This window comes from Schistocerca gregaria, chromosome 11 (assembly GCF_023897955.1).
Source record: "Schistocerca gregaria isolate iqSchGreg1 chromosome 11, iqSchGreg1.2, whole genome shotgun sequence".
NCBI classification, from domain to species: domain Eukaryota; kingdom Metazoa; phylum Arthropoda; class Insecta; order Orthoptera; family Acrididae; genus Schistocerca; species Schistocerca gregaria.
The window spans coordinates 85,875,762-85,895,630 of NC_064930.1; the positions used below are offsets into that span (position 1 = coordinate 85,875,762).

At 41.1% G+C, this 19,869-nt stretch overlaps 4 protein-coding genes and 1 long non-coding RNA gene across 18 annotated transcripts in view; 3 read left to right on the forward strand and 2 right to left on the reverse strand.

Annotated features, from left to right (window-relative positions):
- LOC126295455 (zinc finger protein 708-like) overlaps positions 1–19,869 on the forward strand; it is an 885,643-nt gene that overhangs the window by 712,798 nt on the left and 152,976 nt on the right. The window lies entirely within an intron of this gene.
- Positions 1–19,869, reverse strand: part of LOC126295459 (uncharacterized) — a 1,097,875-nt gene that overhangs the window by 675,217 nt on the left and 402,789 nt on the right. The gene's annotated exons all lie outside the window — the stretch shown is intronic.
- LOC126295452 (zinc finger protein ZFP2-like) overlaps positions 1–19,869 on the forward strand; it is a 909,451-nt gene that overhangs the window by 356,758 nt on the left and 532,824 nt on the right. For 2 of the 14 annotated variants that reach the window (XM_049987953.1, XM_049987954.1), the window contains exons 1-2: positions 5,759–6,195; positions 7,703–7,792. In XM_049987953.1, the coding sequence (XP_049843910.1) occupies positions 6,103–6,195; positions 7,703–7,792 (183 nt within the window). In that variant the 5' untranslated portion in view covers positions 5,759–6,102. The other 12 variants (XM_049987969.1, XM_049987970.1, XM_049987955.1 and 9 more) reach the window with 12 other exon arrangements.
- Positions 1–19,869, forward strand: part of LOC126295457 (zinc finger protein 16-like) — a 356,400-nt gene that overhangs the window by 179,669 nt on the left and 156,862 nt on the right. The gene's annotated exons all lie outside the window — the stretch shown is intronic.
- LOC126295458 (piggyBac transposable element-derived protein 3-like) overlaps positions 1–19,869 on the reverse strand; it is a 354,659-nt gene that overhangs the window by 173,222 nt on the left and 161,568 nt on the right. The window lies entirely within an intron of this gene.

The following is a 19,869-nucleotide window of genomic DNA, read 5'->3' on the forward strand; positions in this document are numbered from 1 at the left end:
ACAAAGGGAGCTTAAAATGGAAGCACTCATACATACTGAAACCACAAATAAATATCTAGTACAAAACAATATTCTTATAAGTCAATCTAAAACATTGTGAAACTTCTTGGCAAATTAAAACTGTGTACTGGACCGAGACTCAAACTCCCGATTTCAAATCTCGGTCGGGCACACAGCTGTAATCTGCCATGAAGTCTCATATCAGTGCACACATTGCTGCAGAGTGAAAATTCTTAAAGCAATGTGTGTATAATGTAAATATTAAACAGTGAGGCAATTAAAAAGCAAGTGAAAAAAATTTTTAGGAACTATTATAGGTGAGCATTTAACATGGGCGAGCACGTAGATGTACTGTCCAAAATGATAAACAAAGATTTTCTTCATACGGGAAACTGCAAAAGTTGTGGATGATAAAGTTCTCAGAGCAATGAACAATATAACTTGTTTCCATATTAATCCTACTCAATTTCTGAATGGGGAAGAGAACAAGATAGCTGCTTCAGAGCAATATTTAAAATTCAGAAAAGAGCACTGAGATGAATAGCCAAAAAACCAGCCATACAAATTTGTGGACAAGCTTTTGTACATCAAAAACTTATGAACATGCACTCACTGTATATATATCACAATATGATGGCAATGAGAGTAACTGTTAAACACCTACCAAACATGGAGGTACATAACATTCTAGCTAGAGGGAAGGAAAATAATTACATATGACAGTGGAATCTCAAACTAATAATAGCAGACAGATGGTTCTTTAAGAAGTTTCAAAAATCAATTAAGGAACTAAAGAAATTAAATGTATTTTATAGTAATTTAAAAGTTTATCTTCCATGGAATTGTGTATACGGTATGAGTGACGTTAAATATTAACTGTTATATTCAAACAGAAAAAATGTAATAACCTCATATGTGCCCATACAAGGTCATCCTGCTTTCTTTCCTATACATTTACTGTATACATAAAATTTTATGATGCACCCTATACTCTCAGTTGAAAATTATCATCTAACTTCCACAGGCAAGGACTAACTAAATGTTACATTTCTATTGTCACTGTGACATATACATTAAAGGTGGCATTTTTCTGACCACTACACAAGAAATACATTTCACAGTGGCTGGGGAACACACAGCATCCATTGACAGGCACTAATTTACAGCTCTCCGTTTCTGAAGGGATACAAAAAACATAGTTCAAATGACAGAAAATTAAAATTATTGTGAGGTTATTGTTAATCTTTTATGCTGTTTAAACATATAGTTTATGTACATCACAAGGAAGAGTATCATGCATTGAACACTGTGGAAGACACACTTTGCTTATACACATAAAGTGTAACTCAAGTGTTATGTAACATTATTCCTCTCAATTTTGGCTTGAAGCAACAAAAGTGGTTCAAAAATAGAAAATAGTCTCTGTTGCAAGTGTTGTATTAATATTGACACAGTTTCCATTCTTAGCGTACCTTCAGATTACCTTAAACCATCAAGACCACATTAGACATATTTTATTTATCAATTCATGTTCCATTGATCCAGTATACAAGAGAACTGCATGGATTTGGAACAAGTCATAATTATATATGAGGACAGTACTTATAGAGGCTAATGGATGCAAATTGTAATACGCATACAGGAACAAAATAGGCAAATAATTACCAGTTTAGACATTTCCAATAGTGAACAGAGGTATACAACAATCAAATAAGACACTAAAATTATTCAACAATACAATTTTGATAGAACTGAAGTTCATCAGCAGCCTGAGTGAAAATTTCTGTGCTAATGTAAGTAACTGTATTCCACTACCAATTGGTAATAGTGAATATTAGAAGTACAATGCATGTCTTATCTAAATTACAATGTAGAAAAAATAAAACAGAAAGAAACTTCCACATGGGAAAAATATATTAAAAACAAAGATTCCAAGACTTACCAAGCGGGAAAGCGCCGGCAGACAGGCACATGAACAAAACACACAAACACACACACAGAATTACGAGCTTTCGCAACTGGCAGTTGCCTCGTCAGGAAAGAGGCAGGGAGAGGGAAAAATGTAGAAATGTAGAAATGTTTATATTAAAGAATTCATGAAGAGGGTAATGGGAGTTTTCCAGAAGATAATCCTTTAAGTTACTTTTAAACTGTGGTATTATACTGGTATTTTTTTCCCCTTGCCTGATGGGAGAGCATTAAATACCATTAATAATTGAGTAATGATTCCCTTTTGTACTAGACAAGTTTTTTCTATCAACCTCAAGTCATGTTTTAACCTTGTGTCATAGTCATGAAACATGCTATTGGCTTTGCACATGGGGAGGTTCTTAATTAAAAGCCACATAAAGGATAGGATGTATTGTCAGGTCACTGTTAATCTTTTATGCAGTTTACAATATTTCTCAATGAATGACTTCTGTTAACTGACCTTATAATTTGGCTTGCTCTTTTCTGAATGAGAAATACTTTATTTTCCATTGGTTGGTCACACCAAATATTATGCTATTGGACAACAATGGATGAAAATAGCGAAAATAACCATTTTTAACATCATCAGTATTAGCAGTTGCTGCTATAATATGTAGTACATAAGCTGCTCAAATAAGTATTTTTCTCAATTCCAGAACATGGCACGACCAATTTGATTTATTAGGGATGAGGAGGCTTAAAATTTTTGAAGAATAAACTTTCTGTCTTATGATCATTACAGCTTAGATTTACGCCCTCCTGAACTTTGAGACCCATCAAAATGAATGTACTTTAATTTCCAGCTGGACCACTTATGAAGATCATGGAACACAAAGTTGGCACATGTTGTAATGTCATCATCTGGTGTTTTTTTTCAACTAAAAGAGGTGTATCGTCCGCAAAGAAAGTAAATTTGCTGGTAGCCTTTGTACAAAGAGAAATGCCATTAATAAAAATAATAATTTAAAAGCTGTTATATCAAAGGCTTTTAAATATGACTAACGTGGTCTCTTGCAGTAACTGCAAGAAAGAAGTCATTACTAATAAAACACTTGCAACCGAGACAGTTTTCTGTTTTTCAAACATTTAAGTATTATGATAAATGAAAAAAATAATAATAATAAAATAAGAAATAAGGAAAGAAAAACAAAATAAATGTCTAGTGACTTTGCTGAATAAAACCAGTTGCCTACTGTCAAGCAATTTTACAGATAAGGTAAAGAAAAAAAAAGGTTGAAATTGAGCTTGAACCTCCTGCGGGCTCACTGCTTTATCTATTTTGGAAACATTGTAATTCATACTATTATCCAAGAGTTTTAAAATCCTATTCTTTTTAATGTAAATAAGAACATTACATGATTTGTACTACATCATTTACACAGCACTTGAAATACATTATCTCTAGGCTCATATGTCATTATGAAGATTGTTAACTATGTTATACTATTTAATTTAGTTAACCCGCAGAAAATGAATATTAGCAGCCTGTGGAATTCATTTTTAGCAGACAATTTTCTGTTCTTTCTTAACACAGCCATTTTCTGGTACTTTCCTTGTCCACATTCAAAGTTTATAACCCTACCCAATTTAGAAAAATCACTGTCATATTCGAATCTCTAACCATTCACTATATTCAAGCACACATACAGAAATTTAAAACAACCTATTATTGATTAGCAGAAACATTTTATCTGGTAAATTTTCTCTTACTAAACTGATTACTGAAACAGCTTATTGCTTTATGGTCATGGTGAAAGTTCTGATGTCATGCAATGCTCTTTCTTAGTGAAAAATACATTTACCTCTTGGGTCTTCCTGAACCATTTGCATTTACACATTTGTACAAAAGAACTATCGCATAACACTTGTATTAAATTTCCCTGCAACTTTCACTGTTAACACACTCTTTGCAGACCTATAGCACAGAATGGAGTAATTAAATGAATGCCCAAAGCATTCTGATTGGCATCAATTAGTACCGACCACAGCTTATTCTTTCTTTGCATTTCCATATGACTATAAGCACTTCAAAATATTCATTATTACACAATAGCTAATGTTATAATCTAGAGAAGCTTCAATCAGATTGCTATTGTCCCTAGTCATCTCTGCACAAATATTATTGCTACACATAAGGGTATGAAAGACAATATGAGCACAAAAATACTGTCGATGTGTATCTAATCCGTAACGAAGTATTTTAACAATTACTTTCACATTCATTGGAGATCGCAGCATAAACTACAGCAGAAATTACACGCAATACATCACAGTTAAGTGATTAATTTTGTGAAGTTACATAACAAACATGCACAAATGTTATTGTATGTATCGAGAACAGCGACTTGACTAGGCGCTATACATACAGGACCTTGGGTTTTCCGTGAATGTAGAGCATATGTATATAATACATACCACAATATTACTGGGTAAATTATCATCCCTCTTTCGGAATCGGAAAACTTACATGTTGTTAGAAAATAAGTCTGATGGCGTGTCGACCAAAGCGTCAAATCCCTCCCGTCTGCTTTGACCCGTGACATACGGCTGTTGTGGTGTGTGACCTCATGACGGCGTGGAATTTAGTTTGTGAAAGTGGCGTGTTTGTAGGTGTCGTTTTGATGCGATCGGTGGTGCTCTCTGGTGGTGTGTTAGGTGATGTTTTTGGTTTAGTTTGCGAGTGTGGTGTCGTGTGTGAATTTTGGTAAATTCCTTTTTTTATGTCTTTGGTAGGTATGGATATGACTGACATGATCAACAGTTTTCGGTTGTCGGGTATGTGTGTTGTCTCTCAAAAATAAATCTTCAACTATTCAGATTTTTGGATGAAGTCGTGAAGTGTTCAGTTTGTCGTGAAGAAATGAGGCTTTCTTTAAGTTCTGGCATCTCGGACCAGGGTCGGCTGTATGTGGAGATGTAAGGATAACAGGTCAAGGGAAGTGTTCGATCCCAATTTATGGGATCGGGAACTTCTATTGAGTTGTATATGTCAAGGGAAGTGTTGGATCCCAATTTGTGAGATCAGGAGCTGCTGTTGAGCTATATAGGTCTAGGGATGTGCTCGATTCCAGATGATATTGTGTTTAGTGGTATTTGGGGAGTTTTTTGATGTCGGTTTTTTTCGTCGTTTTGCGTGGTTTTGTATGGAGGTGGGTGTCTAAATTTGTTTATATTTAGTTTGTCATCACCCAAAAACCCCCTATTTCCCGCGCTTGTCCCGTTAGTGTCATTAGGCTTTTTGTGGAACGTGTGTGTGCTTGTTTTTTCGATGTATATTCGTCCTCATAATGTGTAGGTAACGACTTTATATGCGCCATATTGGAATCGCGGTTTATGGTCGTTGTGACGTCATGGGGCAAAGCAGCCGGGCAGGATCGGACGCTTCCGTATTTCCATGACATTCGAAACTGCTTAACGAAACGCGAGCAAATGTAACTGCATCAGATTAGGAGTTTACTGTTATTTCAGAATAGTTCGTTGTTATTATTCATTAATTTATGCAATCTGTTGATTTTGTTTAATATCTGGGATTCTGGGAGACCTTACGTCAACATTTGTTTAGAGTTTAGACTCATGACTCCCACCGATATACAAAGGAAAACGTATTGCGTTCAAAGAAAACGACCTGTGGAAGAGGTGAAGGTGAACCTATCTTGTAATAACATCCATTGACGATGAATACCTTTGGTTGTATAACAGACAGTTGTGTCATGAGCAAACACAAATTCTTATTTGTTTAACTCTTAGACGTTTTCGAGTGAAGTTCTACGATCATCAGGGGGTTCATTTATTTTATTAGTATTATATACTGACGTTTATGTGGCTGGCTGACTTATGTAGTATAGCTGATATTTTCCTCTAGTTCGTCATTTTTTGTGGTTCCGCTTTTTCATGCCTCTCGAGAGAACGTAAAATATGCTTTGCAATATCCACAGAGTCACTGCTTGTTTAACATAAATCAGAAATGGAAAAATACGAACTACAGCCCCAAGATGAAAACATCTTTCCAGTTAGGTGCTCATCATTAAGCAGCCATTCTTGATTCTAGCAAAGTGGTAGCGATCTTGTAGCCAGTAGAATAAATAAAAACTGCGTCCTCCGAGCAATAAAAAAGTGAGAAGGATTATATACATGAAAGAACGGAAGACGAAAATTTATTTTCGAACACAAACCCAACTACAATTTCCTTTCTATAATAACTGGGTAGGACCCATGAAGCAACTTGTGAGTATATTTTTATGAAACACTCGTATCTATTTCTATCAATGTCGTAACAGTTTAATATGATTTAGCCGACAAATTTCACTGTGATTTTATCGACATCTGAATAACTGTGATTGGGTAACGTTTGGAAAATGTGGTGACGGAGTGATGAGTGTGACAGCTTGTATGGTTGTTTTAGGTTATGTTTATCTCGATAAAACGTCGCTGTTAACTTCTATGAAGTTGCAAGTTGTGAAAAATATTACATGTACGTAGGCCCATATCGTCTTGTAAAGTGCCCGGTAATTTGTCCACATTACATGAAATGTATGCATATGTTTTCCTGTAGATTGTAAAAGGCAGTTTCTTTACATTTCGATGTCAAGTGAAAATGAAAATCGTCGTTAAATACTTTGTGATGGGCGAGAGAAGACGTGTAATGAAATTTGTTCAATAACTGTGCAAGTTGCTTATGTTGTTTACCGCCGCTGATGATATACCTAGTTGTGAAGAGACAAGAAGTTTGTTAGCTGTGTAGCTGCTCCGGATTACTGCGTATGAAATTTGGTACTAATCTTAGTATTTCAGATTCAAATACCAATAATTTATACATTTTTTTCAGATAATGTTTGTATTGGAATGAAAGAAAATGCTGTAGAAGGTATTAGGCTATGTCTGTTGTTTACTGTGACTGTTCAGTAAGTTTTGAGCACTTCTCTAGCACGAACTTAAGTACAGGAATTATTTAAGATTCCGCCGTGGCAGTAGTTGTTCTACATTTGTATATACAGCATTGATGGGGATGAAAAGCATATTAAATTGCGTGATAAAATTACCGTCTTGAGGCTGCTGAATTCAGAAGGGGCAGAATTTCATTTATGCCTGCAACTTAATATGTGAGTAAACAATGTATATTATTACATCTGTGTTGAGAGATTAAGCTTTTCAGTGTCCTATATGCGATTAAGAAATACAAATTCTCTTTTTTCTTGGTTATATCAGTAAGAATCGGATTATAAATGTTGGATGGCAGCATTTATTACCAAACGTCCATAATATATTTAAAAGCATTGAGCTCACAGAAGGCTGCAAGCTTCATTTCAAATTGTCTCATCATATGTTAAATCGAGGTTGGCTGTAGTAAATCGTTTTAGTAGGAAAAATCACTTTGCTTGTATGAGTCGCTTTGTATGGCCATATTGCTGAAATTAGAATTCATTTGGAAAGCTAAATATTCATGTCTCATAATGCCTACATTATAGTGTACCATTGGCCCCTGTTTCAAAGAAACATCAATAATAAATTTTTTCCATTGCATGTGATTTTGATCTGACATTTTGAGGTAATTTGTTTCAGCTCTTCTTAACCAGAGAGCTGTCAATCTGTTGTTGTTACAATTTGTTTTGTTTAGGCAGTGTTAAATTTGTTTTGTGTTCACTGGCTCATATGTTGATGCTGTTCACGAGTTACTTTATTGTGATAGTGAATTTTGAATACGACTGTTTTTATCTGATTCCTTGTGTTTCAGGGCCTTCACACTGCAGCAATGGATTACAGAAACATTATTTGGATAAAAACAGAGCCAACAGATGAGATATCGACTGTGGCAGACACCACTGTAAGTAGTTTTCTTGTATATCCTACCATTGTTTTAATAATTTCTGTATGTAGTGTTCTGAATGAATAAACATCAATCAGTGATTTGGTTGGGAGTACGGAGAATGCAGTGTAATACAGAATCCAGATCTTTTTGTTAAACGTAATGATCCACAACACTGTGAATAAAATGTGTGTGTTTAACATCAGACAGAGGGAATAGTTTGGATTAAATATTTAGCAGAAGCTAGAGAACTTCTTAAATAACAACTCATTGACATTTATAATACATAAGCATAAACATGGAGCTTATTCTGATCTGCTTCTTTTGACTATCAACTTTAATTTGCAGCTAGAAAGTTAAGTAGACTTACAGTAATTTTTTTATTAACATACGATGTTTGCTGGCACATAACATATTTGTTTTGTAAGTAAGGTTAAAGAGATAACTAAGCTTCTATATTCTAATATATACATTAGCAGTTCTCTTTGAATATGTAAACAGTATGTCAGTAAATTTCATTTCAGATAAAATTCAGCACTGCACTTCAATAAATAGTTGATAGCACTCTGCTTGCACTGTGATAGATTACAATTTCAGTGATATTGTGCGTTGAACCAATCGATACCAGGCTTTGGCTGTAACCCTTGGTGGAATGATGTGGCATATGTCGTCATACGTGCACAGGGGTCAACAGAAGCAACCGATTCCACATGTTGCTTTGACTCATGATATAATAGTAGTATTGTGATGTTGAGTTGGTTTTATTTGTAGATGTTAGATTTGTTGAGTTGTTTTTGGATGGTGTCCTGTGAGGGTGGAAGTGGACATGCTGAGTTTTAGGTGTGTACAGAGTTCATTAGAGTTTTGGCTTGTATAGTGCTAATGTGGTCTTCAGTTCAAGTAGTTGGTGGGGCAGTGTGGGTTGTGAAAGTGTTTACAGTGAATTATTAAGGTTTTTTGTTTATATGTTTGGCATTTTTGTTATGTCTGATTAGATTGGAGTTGGTTGTGCATACAAACGTCTATGATTTTCATTGATTTTTTTGCTGGGTGTGGATATGACAGTGAAATGCATAAGTGCATCATTACATTCTGCGAGTGTGGTGATATGGTGCCTGTCACACAAATAGTTTCTGCAGATGGGCGGTCTTACTGCTTAATGTGTTAGGTGTTACATTTGTGGTGACAATATGAGGTTGACAAGGGTTCCGGTGGCTCAGGCCAGGGACATGTATATGTGATGTCAGTGCGAACATACCTGGCGATCTATGAGATTATAGATTTTCCCTGTGGGAAATTGTCTTGCTCTCTCATTATTTTTGTTGTAAATCCTTTATAAATATTTCTGCATGTGACACTACTGTGAGAGAAAGAACTGTTTTGGACTGGATATCTGTTTGTCGAGAGGTTTGTTCGGAGTAAGTGAAATGTAGCGGGAAGTTGGTTGGGCCAGGTGTGGTTATTGATGAAAATGATAATTCACAGTATGGTAAGAGGAAGTATCGGAGGGGCAGGTCTCTGTTAGGTTCATGGGTGTTTGGGGGGGGGGGGTTGTTACTTCAGTGGATGGGTACGCTGATTGTGTTTTTAGGGTTTTACTGAGCCGCAGTAAGAGGTAACTAGTGGGTCTGATTGAAGAATATATTGAGGGGGTACCACTATTGTTTCTGATGCATTTTCGTCGTATAGGGGTTTGGGGAAGAGGGGTTATAATCATTGAGTAGTTAACCACAGTACTGAGTTAAAGGGTTGTGACAGTGAGGCTTGTACTAACATGATAGAGGGGCTTTGGGAGCAATTAAATCAGTTATAAGGAGGGGAAGAGGCACTCTTACAACCTACTATCTCATTTGGATTGCTATTGCTGCCAGAAGATTGTTTGAGGGGAGGATGTATAGATGTATAGGCTGAAGATGGTGAGTTAAGGTTTTTCTCTCTTTGTGTGTGTGTGTGTGTGTGTGTGTGTGTGTGTGTGTGTGTGTGTGTGTGGGGACGACATGATGGCGAACCTAGGTGGTATTGCTTGAAGGTCTTGTTGGTAAGTAATTTTCGGTTATGTTTCATTCTATAGTGATTGTGATATTTTGTCTGTTCTGTATCTATAGTAGGTTGATTGTGTTTTAATTGATGTAGTGAATATGGAGTATTTGGGTTGTTGGGGTTTTCGTTCCACCTTTGGAGTTGTAGGTGTCGTTTTTTTGTCATCAGCAGCTGCAGTTGAGCTATATAGGTTAAGGGAAATGTCCAACTTCTGAGGTTTTGTTGGTGTAATGGAATGTTGCAATGTAAACTTTTTTGGATATTATTTGTTTCGGCACAGTGTAGGTATTGTTCCGTATTTGACTTATCCCCACACTAAAACCCCAATTTTCTGTGGTTGTCCCGTAAGTTTCACTTTATTATTTTTGGAGTGAAACATTGTATCATACTTATTTTTCTTCGCGTTTGTTTGCGTGTGTATTTAGTGACATCATTGTAACCATTTTATATATGCTGGAAGTAGCCGCTTCCATCTCATGGTTCAGAGCAACCAGGTTGAATTGAATCCTCCTGTAATGCCATACAGAGAGATATATAGTAGAATACTGTTAATGTAACTCTGTTTGTACATTATGTTTTGAGTGGAATGTTGCGATGATGACCTTCACCATATCCCATGCTGCATATTATTTTGTAAGGTGGCAGTTGGGTTTTGAGTAGGCAAAACCAAGTCCTCTGCCCTGAGAATAACTATAATTCTAGTTATCACATTTATTCTACCTCTCTTTAATATTTGCAAGTAATGTATGCTTACTATTTTAATTGTGATGTCAGTTGAGGTGGTTAAGATTGGCAGATTCAGATTTGCTAGCAAATACCTTTAAAGATTGTGTTATAATTTGATTAGTGAGATAAACTTCGATTAAAATAAGTCTTATACGATTAAAGTTGTATTTGATGAATACTAGTTTTGAAGATTTGAACACAGCTTAACAATGGATATGTAACATGGAAGCTTCTCTCCCATACTGAGTGGATGGACTTAACCTTCTTAGACCCTTCAAAAACCATATTTAGTATATCATGTTAATTGAAAGCCACTTACATAGCAAAAATACATAAAACTTCCTACACAGTCTATTTTATGTCATAAATAGATGCATTTGACCACTCTCCCCACTTTTCCAGCAGTTGTTTTTATTTGTTTGGCCAGTATCACATCGGAAGGCATTGTACCAAATGCATATTTAACAGCTATGTGTTCAAACGGAATATTGACGTATTTTATCCCTCTGTGAGGATTGTTCGTTGTAAATGTAGTAGCAGAATGTCACTGTGAATTCAGTGTAAATATTCATGGTAGGAGAAAAAAAGTTTCTCTGCTACAGTTCCTTAATGTTGATAATGGCATGTGCAGTGTTATATGGCTTTATGCTTAATTACATACTTACTATTTTATCAGTTGATTTGTTTTCACCATGTAACGCCCGCTGTGTACGTCGTTAGTTGCTGAGCGATGTATCACTTTTTGTTCTGATGCCGCAACTCTGACTTTTCTATATCTGTACTACTTTTTATCTATATAAATGATGAACTATCGGTTTTGCCGTTCAACAGCTTTTCAATAACTGTGGAAGTATTACAGGCATCGGGTCCCACTTAATGTGTCATCTGCTTATACGTTTTACATGAACCTTTAAAGACTCGATCGATCTGTTTACAAAGCGAAAGCAGAATCTCTTTTCCTTTGATGTTGTCCAACAACGACCTAGGAATCTCGACGCCCTCGCGGCCCAGGCTCTTCCACGGCTCGCAGTAGTTTGTAGCATTTGTTTTATTCCTTGCTCACTTGCTGCTATGTCGAGCTTTTGTGGTGACCGTTGGGCACTGTCTTCCGTGTTATCTGCAACATAAATAAATTTTCTTCCCGCAGTGTTGCTGATAACCCAAAAACAAACTTAAAGAACATAATAATAATAACTGTTCTTACAGTTATTCATATAAGTCCTGGTCGATTTAATGAGGGGTGAGACAGGCCTAAGCCTTGTGACACCACACATGCTATGCTACGCTAACTCTTACTGTGACATGATGTGCTATTACAAAGAGGTCAACCCAGTAAGAAATAACATTTATTAAGAGTATTTTACAAAATGGTACTTAATTTTGCTAAAAATTGATGTATGGTGGATGATGTCCTGAACATGATGGAGTGGTATCTAACTAATTTTGCAGTCTCTTGACAGTCTGATATTGTCACTGATAGAAATCTTTGCGAAGACACTGTAATTGGTAATGGTTCTCTGTGAGCAGCAACTATAGTGTGAGAAGGTAATCTTCAGAGTATTGTGTGAGAATTGCCAGCTCTGGAACTACTGTCTGGCTGCTGGTGGGGAACTGTTTGTTTGTCCGCATTTGCATTCCACTGTATTTTGAGTATGTCAGTGGGAAGTTCCCTGTCTGCCCAGTGGAAGCAAAAGCTGTGTAGTCTGCAGTTGACATTATTTCCTATTGGCTGTCTACACTATGAGTGGACATACACGATGTGCTGAAGGAGGTAGCGCAGAAGCAGGAAGAAGTGTGTGTTAGGGAGCACCATCTGGAGGCTGCTCACATGGAACTGATATATGTCAGGAAAGAGTATGTGCCTGTATGTTGGTGGCAGCCTCATGTGGTATTTGGTGTGTACTTCTTGCCCAGTACACAAATTTCCTCAAAAAGTATGTAGTGAGGCAGCCCTAAGCAGGTGGCTAACCGCTACTGAAGTGTACAAGGTGGAAGGCAAAAAGTATCTTCATCACTTCTTTTCTCTTTTTGCCCATCCCAAAGAATGATATCGAGGCTGGGCTGTTATTACACAATAGGAGAGTTCTAATTTTCATTGCCTTTTATCCAGCACATACTTACATTCCCAATCTACATCTGGAGCAGTCATATTAATTATTTGTGTGTTAATACACAAAACTTAATCATGTGATGTGCTGTTCATTGTTGATAACAAGTATTGTGTATTGTACTTTAATGTCATTGTCAACTTCTGGTGACTTACATTGCTTAAGGTGGGATGTAATGGGAAGTGTAAACATTTATTTAATAAGTCATTAAAGACATATTTATTAATTTACAAATCCAAAATTTTACATGTGTAAAGCAGCTGAGTTGTGTTTAATGGAAAAATATAACAAAATAGGCAGGATTAATATTTTTCCAGAAATTATAATTTTTAATTTTTATTGTCTTTTTATAAAAAGCCATAACTCATTCTAATCATGCAATTAATCTGAAAATTTTATTGTAGGGTCCTGAGAAGGTTATAAAACCACTGAACTCCAGTTATTAATTTATGGTACAAATTGTATCATTGACAGAGTTTTAAATTTTGCATATCCAAAATTTTTTTTTTTTCTACATACAATCATATAAAAATCAGAATGTAATTGCAGGATCTCGTAGTTTTTAGTTCTAGAGAGACAGCAACATGTTTGAACAGTTCCTGAAAATTTCATAGGATTAGCACATGTACGTCTTGAGAAAAGGTTTCTAATAATGTAAGCGATGTAAAACAGAGAAAATGAGGTTCAAAGATTTTCTTCTCATACTTATACATGTAATAAGCTTACCTTAATTTAAAAATCCGCCATGTTTCTCTTCCCTCCTTTTTGAATCTGCCTGTATTTGCAGGTAAGACTCTGATTTATTAGCTTTCTTGACCCTGCTATTGTTGATGGCGTAAAATACTTTTGTTGTAAACACACCAGGATCTATACCAACTCTCTTCAGCACTTCAAATCTGCCATTATTTTTGTTATTGTAACATAAAACTGCATCATATACACTTATTTTCAGTACTTCAAGTCCACAGAATGTCCTTTTTGAGCATGTAACCCAAATTAAATTATTGAGGCTTTCAGGCTTTCATTTGCATTTTGTGTCTTTCTGTGAAGACACTTCCTCAATAAATCAGAGTTTGCAAGAAACCTGAATGTGGGCTTCAATGCATTCATAACAGGTTCTGTGGTCCACAACTCTTTTTGTGGATATGTGCATGGCGAACACGGGTCCCTGAGCTAGTGCAGTTCTTCCTTTCCGGGCTGCCCTACCCCCTTCCCCATCCCCCCTCATCGCCAATCCTTCCCCACTTCCCCCCGTACCTCCCCTTCACACTCCCTCTTCCCTCTTCTTGGGAGTAATGTATCGAGCCATTGTATGGAGACGGACATTTGAAAACTCCACGATTCTGTTTCCTTTGTTTTTCTCCATCCTCATGCTGTCTTCCTCTATTGGTCTTTCCCTACGTTCACTCTTGTCCGTGTTTTCGTACCCTTACTTCTATCTCTGCCTCATTCTCCTTGCCCTATTCTCCTTGTCTTCTTTTCCGTGTCTTGTTCTCCACTTTGGCGTTTGAGATTCTTTCTTCTGTCCCCCTATCCCTTTCTCTCTCTCCTCTCTTCTTTCATTGCTGTGCGTGTCTGAAGGCCGACCCACACATTCACACACGTAGCCGGTGATGGGGTAACGCGTAATTCCCCACCCTGGGTAGACAAGTAAGGCACATACGTACATCCTGATAAAGGTCAGGCCCAGGGAGTGGTGATTGCCTGAACTGTTACCTTCTGAACATGCCGATTGGTCCCTCTGTCCATTTCTCGGGAGATGTGTCCTGAGGTGTGAACAGTCCCCTAAGGCAGGAGTGCCTCTGCGAGGGCCCCCACAAGGAAGGAGCACACCATCGGAGATGCTGGCAATCATGGGGGATTCATCCGCAATAGATTTCTCTTCTTCTTCCATGTTTTCTGCCCCAAAACGAAAGCTAGATGAAACTTCTGTTTCGAAAATTCTACCACCAGCACCAAAGTTTCTTGTTGTCACAAGATCTGATGGTCACAATTCCTCAACAGTTAACCCTTTTGTCATTCAGAACGGTTTAGGTCCCCCCAGGGGCTCAGCATTCACTTGCTGAGTACGGGCTTGGCGACCCCGGGGTCCTGAGCTGGGGACTGGTCTGCGCCGCCAGTGTCCTGTCACCGTAACCCCCGGACATGCTTCAGCGACCACCGTACGGCGCGGCGGTGAAATGTTGTGTGCTGCGGGGAATGGTAATCTTGGCTTGACCGCCTGGATTGCGAGGAAGGCCAACCTCTATAAAAACCCCTCAATCTTTCGGTGTGCTCCGCGCCTAGAAGATGCATGGCTGTTGGGGTGGAACAGTCGCAAGCGGGCAACCTCTGGGGCACCTGCCGCACCCCAGTTGTATAAGGCTTACTCAGGCACGCGGGGCTCTGTCTGAGCGGACTTTTAGTTCCCTAGCTGCTCGTGGGACCACAATGGACCCTTCGACCTCTACATTTCCCCCTACCAGTGGCTTGGGTGGGCCGCTGGTAGGAAAACACACCCAATCGAAAAAGCGGCTACGCGCTGCGAGTCCTCCAGGGCCTGGTGTTGCTAGAGATTTAACAGAATGTAGTAACGGAGCACATGCTGATAATCAGAATGTGTTTTTGATTATTAAAAGGAAGGAGGGTAGCTTTGAGAGGGTTTCTCCCTTTTACATCCACAAGGGTCTTGAGGGAATTGCAGGAACACTGAAATCTGTAAAGCGACTGCGCAATGGGACTCTGTTAGTTGAAACTTCTAGTTCCCGTCAAGTCGCTGCCCTTCGGAAAGCAAATTGTCTAGGAGAGTACGCTGTCGAGACCGAGCTCCACTCCACTTTGAACTATAGTAAGGGTGTTGTGACGTGTAGGGACTTGGTGGATATCCCCTTAGACGTGCTAAAATCTGAGTGGGCTGACGAAGGAATTGTTGACGTGCAGCACATTATGAAACGAGTCAATGGGGACCTCGTCAAATCTGACTCGTTTATTCTCACATTCAGTTGCCCGAGACTGCCGGAGCATGTTAAAGCGGGGTTCTTACGTTTGTCCGTACGGCCATATTTCCCCAACCCAATGCGCTGTTTTAAATGTCAGCGCTTTGGGCATACTACGTTGGGGTGCAATGGAATAGCCACGTGTGGTAAATGTGGTCAGCCTGCCCATGACGGAGCCGATTGTTCATCGCCTGTGAAGTGCGTGAATTGCTCTGGGAGTCACCCTGTCTGGAGCCGGATCTGCCCCATCTATCTCGAAGAGCGGAAGGTACAGGAGATTAAAACATCTAAGCGCATCCCCTATGGTGAGGCCAAGAAGATCTTTAAGGCCATGCAACCTCCTGTGTTTTCCACATCTTTCGCTTCCGCTCTCAAAAAACCGGTACAACTGGCCACTGTTGCTACACAAACGGAGGTTGCTAGTGTTAGCACTAAAACCTGCGCTTGCCAGTGCACTTGTGCTGCTGCGGTTATTTTGCAACCTGCGGCTCTCCCCGCTACATCGGACAAGGCCGTGGTTGCTGACATTGAGGTACTTCCAGCCTCCCCCCATATGGCGCCTTCTGCCCAGGCGAGTCAACCTCCAACTGTTGACAAGGCTCTGCATTCCAAGCCCCCCAAGACAAAGCCTCAGAAGATGAAGGTTCTGCCACCTGAGGAGACTAGTCAGCGTCGGTCCGATGATGATGCCATCGTGCTGTCTGACATCTCCCGTGGGTCGTCATCGGATCTTATGGACATTGATGTCGACCGGGGGCGATCTTCTCGCCCCAGGAATAAATCTCCGGCCAGTACGGTCTCTCCTCCAAAGCACAGAGGCAGGGTGAAAGTTCAGCCACCCTGATCACTGGCTCCCATATTACAGTGGAACCTGAATGGTTTCAGGACGCATGTGGCCGAATTACAACTCCTCATACGAGAGTGCCCCTTGTGCTTATGTCTCCAAGAGACACATTTTCGGGCCACTGATTCTCCTTCTTTACGCGGCTATACCGCATATCGAAAAGATGATCTGACGGGGCAAAGGGCAAAGGGTGGTGTTGCAGTTTTTGTCCGTGATGTGCACCCCTCATCTGAGCTCCCTCTCGTCACCAACTTGCAAGCAGTTGCAGTTGACATTCTTGTGGGTCGGAGGCTCACAGTCTGTTCTGTTTATTTACCACCTCCGGATGCGATAGACACTGAGGCTCTCATGGACCTTATTAGCCAACTCCCTCGCCCGTTTCTTCTTCTGGGGGACTTCAACGCTCATAATGTCTTATGGGGCTCTCCGACTACTTGCCCCAGGGGTCGCATTCTGGAAAGCGTCATGATGTCTGAAGAACTGTGCCTCCTCAACTCTGGTGCTCCCACTCATTTCTGTACTGCTTCCGGATCGTCATCGGCTATTGACCTTTCCTTTTGCTCTCCAGCACTCGCGGATTCTGCTCTGTGGGAGGCTGCAGCTGACCTCCATTCTAGTGACCACTTCCCCCTCTGGATTCGCCTCCTGGATGAGGCTGTGGCATTACCAGTGCCGCCCCGGTGGCACCTTTGCAGAGCTGACTGGACACTTTTCAGCCAACTGGCTGTTTTGGAACACCGTACCAGCGTCCACGAATGGGTAGACCATGTTGCAGCCGTGATCTCTCATGCTGCTGAATTGTCCATCCCACGGTCATACGGTCATCCCAAGAGGCGTCCTGTCCCTTGGTGGACCACTGAGTGCCACTCAGCCATCCGCGCCCGCCGTGCAGCACTGCGCCGCTTCAAGTGCCGTCCCTCAGCTGACAATCTTGCGGCCTTTCGAGTGGCAAGGGCCAGAGCGCGGCGGGTGATTAAAGAGAGCAAACGACGGTCATGGCAATCGTTCTTGAATTCCATCTCTCGCTCCACTAGTTCTACGAAAGTATGGGAAGCCATCAGGAGGATTTCCGGGAAACTCAGCCAGCTACCTGTCACGGCATTGCTGCATCAGGGATGTCTCCTCACGGCGCCGAGAGACATTGCCCAGACACTGGCCATGCATTTTGCGGAATCTACCGCCACTATTAACTGTGATCCAGATTTCTGCCGCTACCGCACTGCCATCGAAAGGGGTCACTTGGACTTCCGGTCTCTAAATTCTGAACCCTATAACTGCCCCTTCACAATGTGGGAACTGGATTCTGCGCTGTCTGTGGCTCATGATACTGCGCCTGGTCATGATCAAATCCGGTACAGCATGCTGCGGCACCTGTCGCTGCCATCCAAGGAAGTTCTCCTGAACTGTTTCAATATGATATGGTTATCTGGCACGTACCCTGACTCGTGGAGGGAGGCAATTTTGATTCCCCTCCTCAAACCAGGGAAGGACCGAACGCATCCCAGTAGTTATCGGAGTATTGCCTTGACGAGCTGTGTTGGGAAGACGTTGGAACGCATGGTCAACCGCCGCCTGGTTTGGCTGCTCGAGACCAGGCAGCTCCTTAGCCCCTCTCAGTGTGGCTTTCGGAGATGTCGTTCCACTATAGACAACTTGACCCTGCTTGAGGCCGCCATCCAGCAGGCCTTTCTACGTAACCAGCATTGTCTAGGGGTCTTCTTTGACATTAATAAGGCGTATGACACTACTTGGCGCCGCCTTATCCTCAATCAACTCCATGAGTGGGGCTTTCGTGGCCGTCTCCCCATCTTCATTCGGTCCTTTCTTTCACACCGCCTCTTTCGGTATCGGGTTGGTAATGTGCTATCGGATTTGTACGTGCAGGAGAATGGTGTTCCTCAGGGCAGCGTTTTAAGTGTCACCCTCTTTGCCGTTGCTATTAACAGTATCACGTCCACTATCCGGAGTCCTGCCCAATGCTCCTTGTTTGTGGACGATTTTGCTGTTTTCTGTTGTTCCTCCAGTCTTGTCAGTGCTAGTCGGCAGTTACAGCTTACGATAAAGCGCTTAGAGGCATGGACTGCAAAGACGGGTTTTACCTTTTCTGCAGACAAATCTGTGTGTGTTCATTTTAATCGTTCTCGGCGTCTTTTTACCTCCCCTGAATTGCGTCTGAGGGACACCGTTCTTCCTTTTAGAGACACTGTGAGGTTCCTGGGCCTCACTTTTGATTCCAAGTTGTCGTGGTTGCCTCACCTTAAAGACCTCAAGGTGCGGGCCCTGAAAGCACTGAATATTTTGAAGTGTCTGAGCCATCGGTCCTGGGGAGCAGATCGGGCGCGTCTGCTGCAGTTTTATAGGGCTTTCGTCCGATCGCGTCTTGACTATGCTTGCACCGTGTATGGGTCAGCAAGGCCTTCGTATCTGAAGATCCTTGACGCAGTACACCATGAGGGTATCAGGCTGGCCACTGGTGCCTTCCGTACCAGTCCCATCCCCAGCCTGTGTGTTGAGGCAGGGGAACCGCCGCTCGCCATCCGGCGGAAACTCCTCATGGTGCGACGGGTGTGTCATTTCCTTGCCTGTCCTACCTCCCCTGCGTACCCTACCATTGCCCGACCGCCTATGGAACGTCTCTTTTCCAGTCGTCCCAGGGCAACAAAACCATTTGGGATTCGTGCCAAGCATTTGCTTGAGTCCCTTGGTGTGGAGCGTGTGGCCCCCCAACGACAAGGCTTTACTCGCCTGCCTCCCTGGTTGCTCCAGAGGCCCAGTGTCCTCTTAGACTTGTCGGAGAACCGGAGGAACTGCACTCCGGCGTTTGTTTTTACCTCCTTATTTTACGATATTTTAAACCAGCATCCGGACCATGTACCTGTATTCACAGATGGCTCTAAACAGGGGGACACTGTTGGTTGTGCTGTTGTTTTCCCTGATCGAGTAGTCAAGTTACGGCTTCCTGCGGTGTTTACCATCCTCGATGCCGAATTGTTTGCAATACTGCGGGCATTGGAGCAGATGAGATGTGTTCCCAGTATTAAGTTCCTCATCTGTTCTGACTCCCTGAGTGCCCTTCAGACCATTCAACACTTGTACCCAGCGGATACGGTCGTCCAGAACATCCATGATGCCCTACTCCACCTGCAACGGCAGGGGAAGGCGGTTTCCTTCTGCTGGGTGCCGGGGCACGTGGGTATTAGGGGCAACGAACTGGCGGATGTGGCTGCCAAAGATGCATGTTCCCTCCCTCACGTTGTTGAATGTGCCGTCCCCCTCCATGCTGTAACCTCCCTTTTGCGTTTTCGTGTTATGCATCAATGGGAAGAGGAGTGGTTGGCAGTTTCTGACAATAAGCTGCGTCTGGTAAAGGCCACTACGCGACCATGGCGTACGTCCTACCAG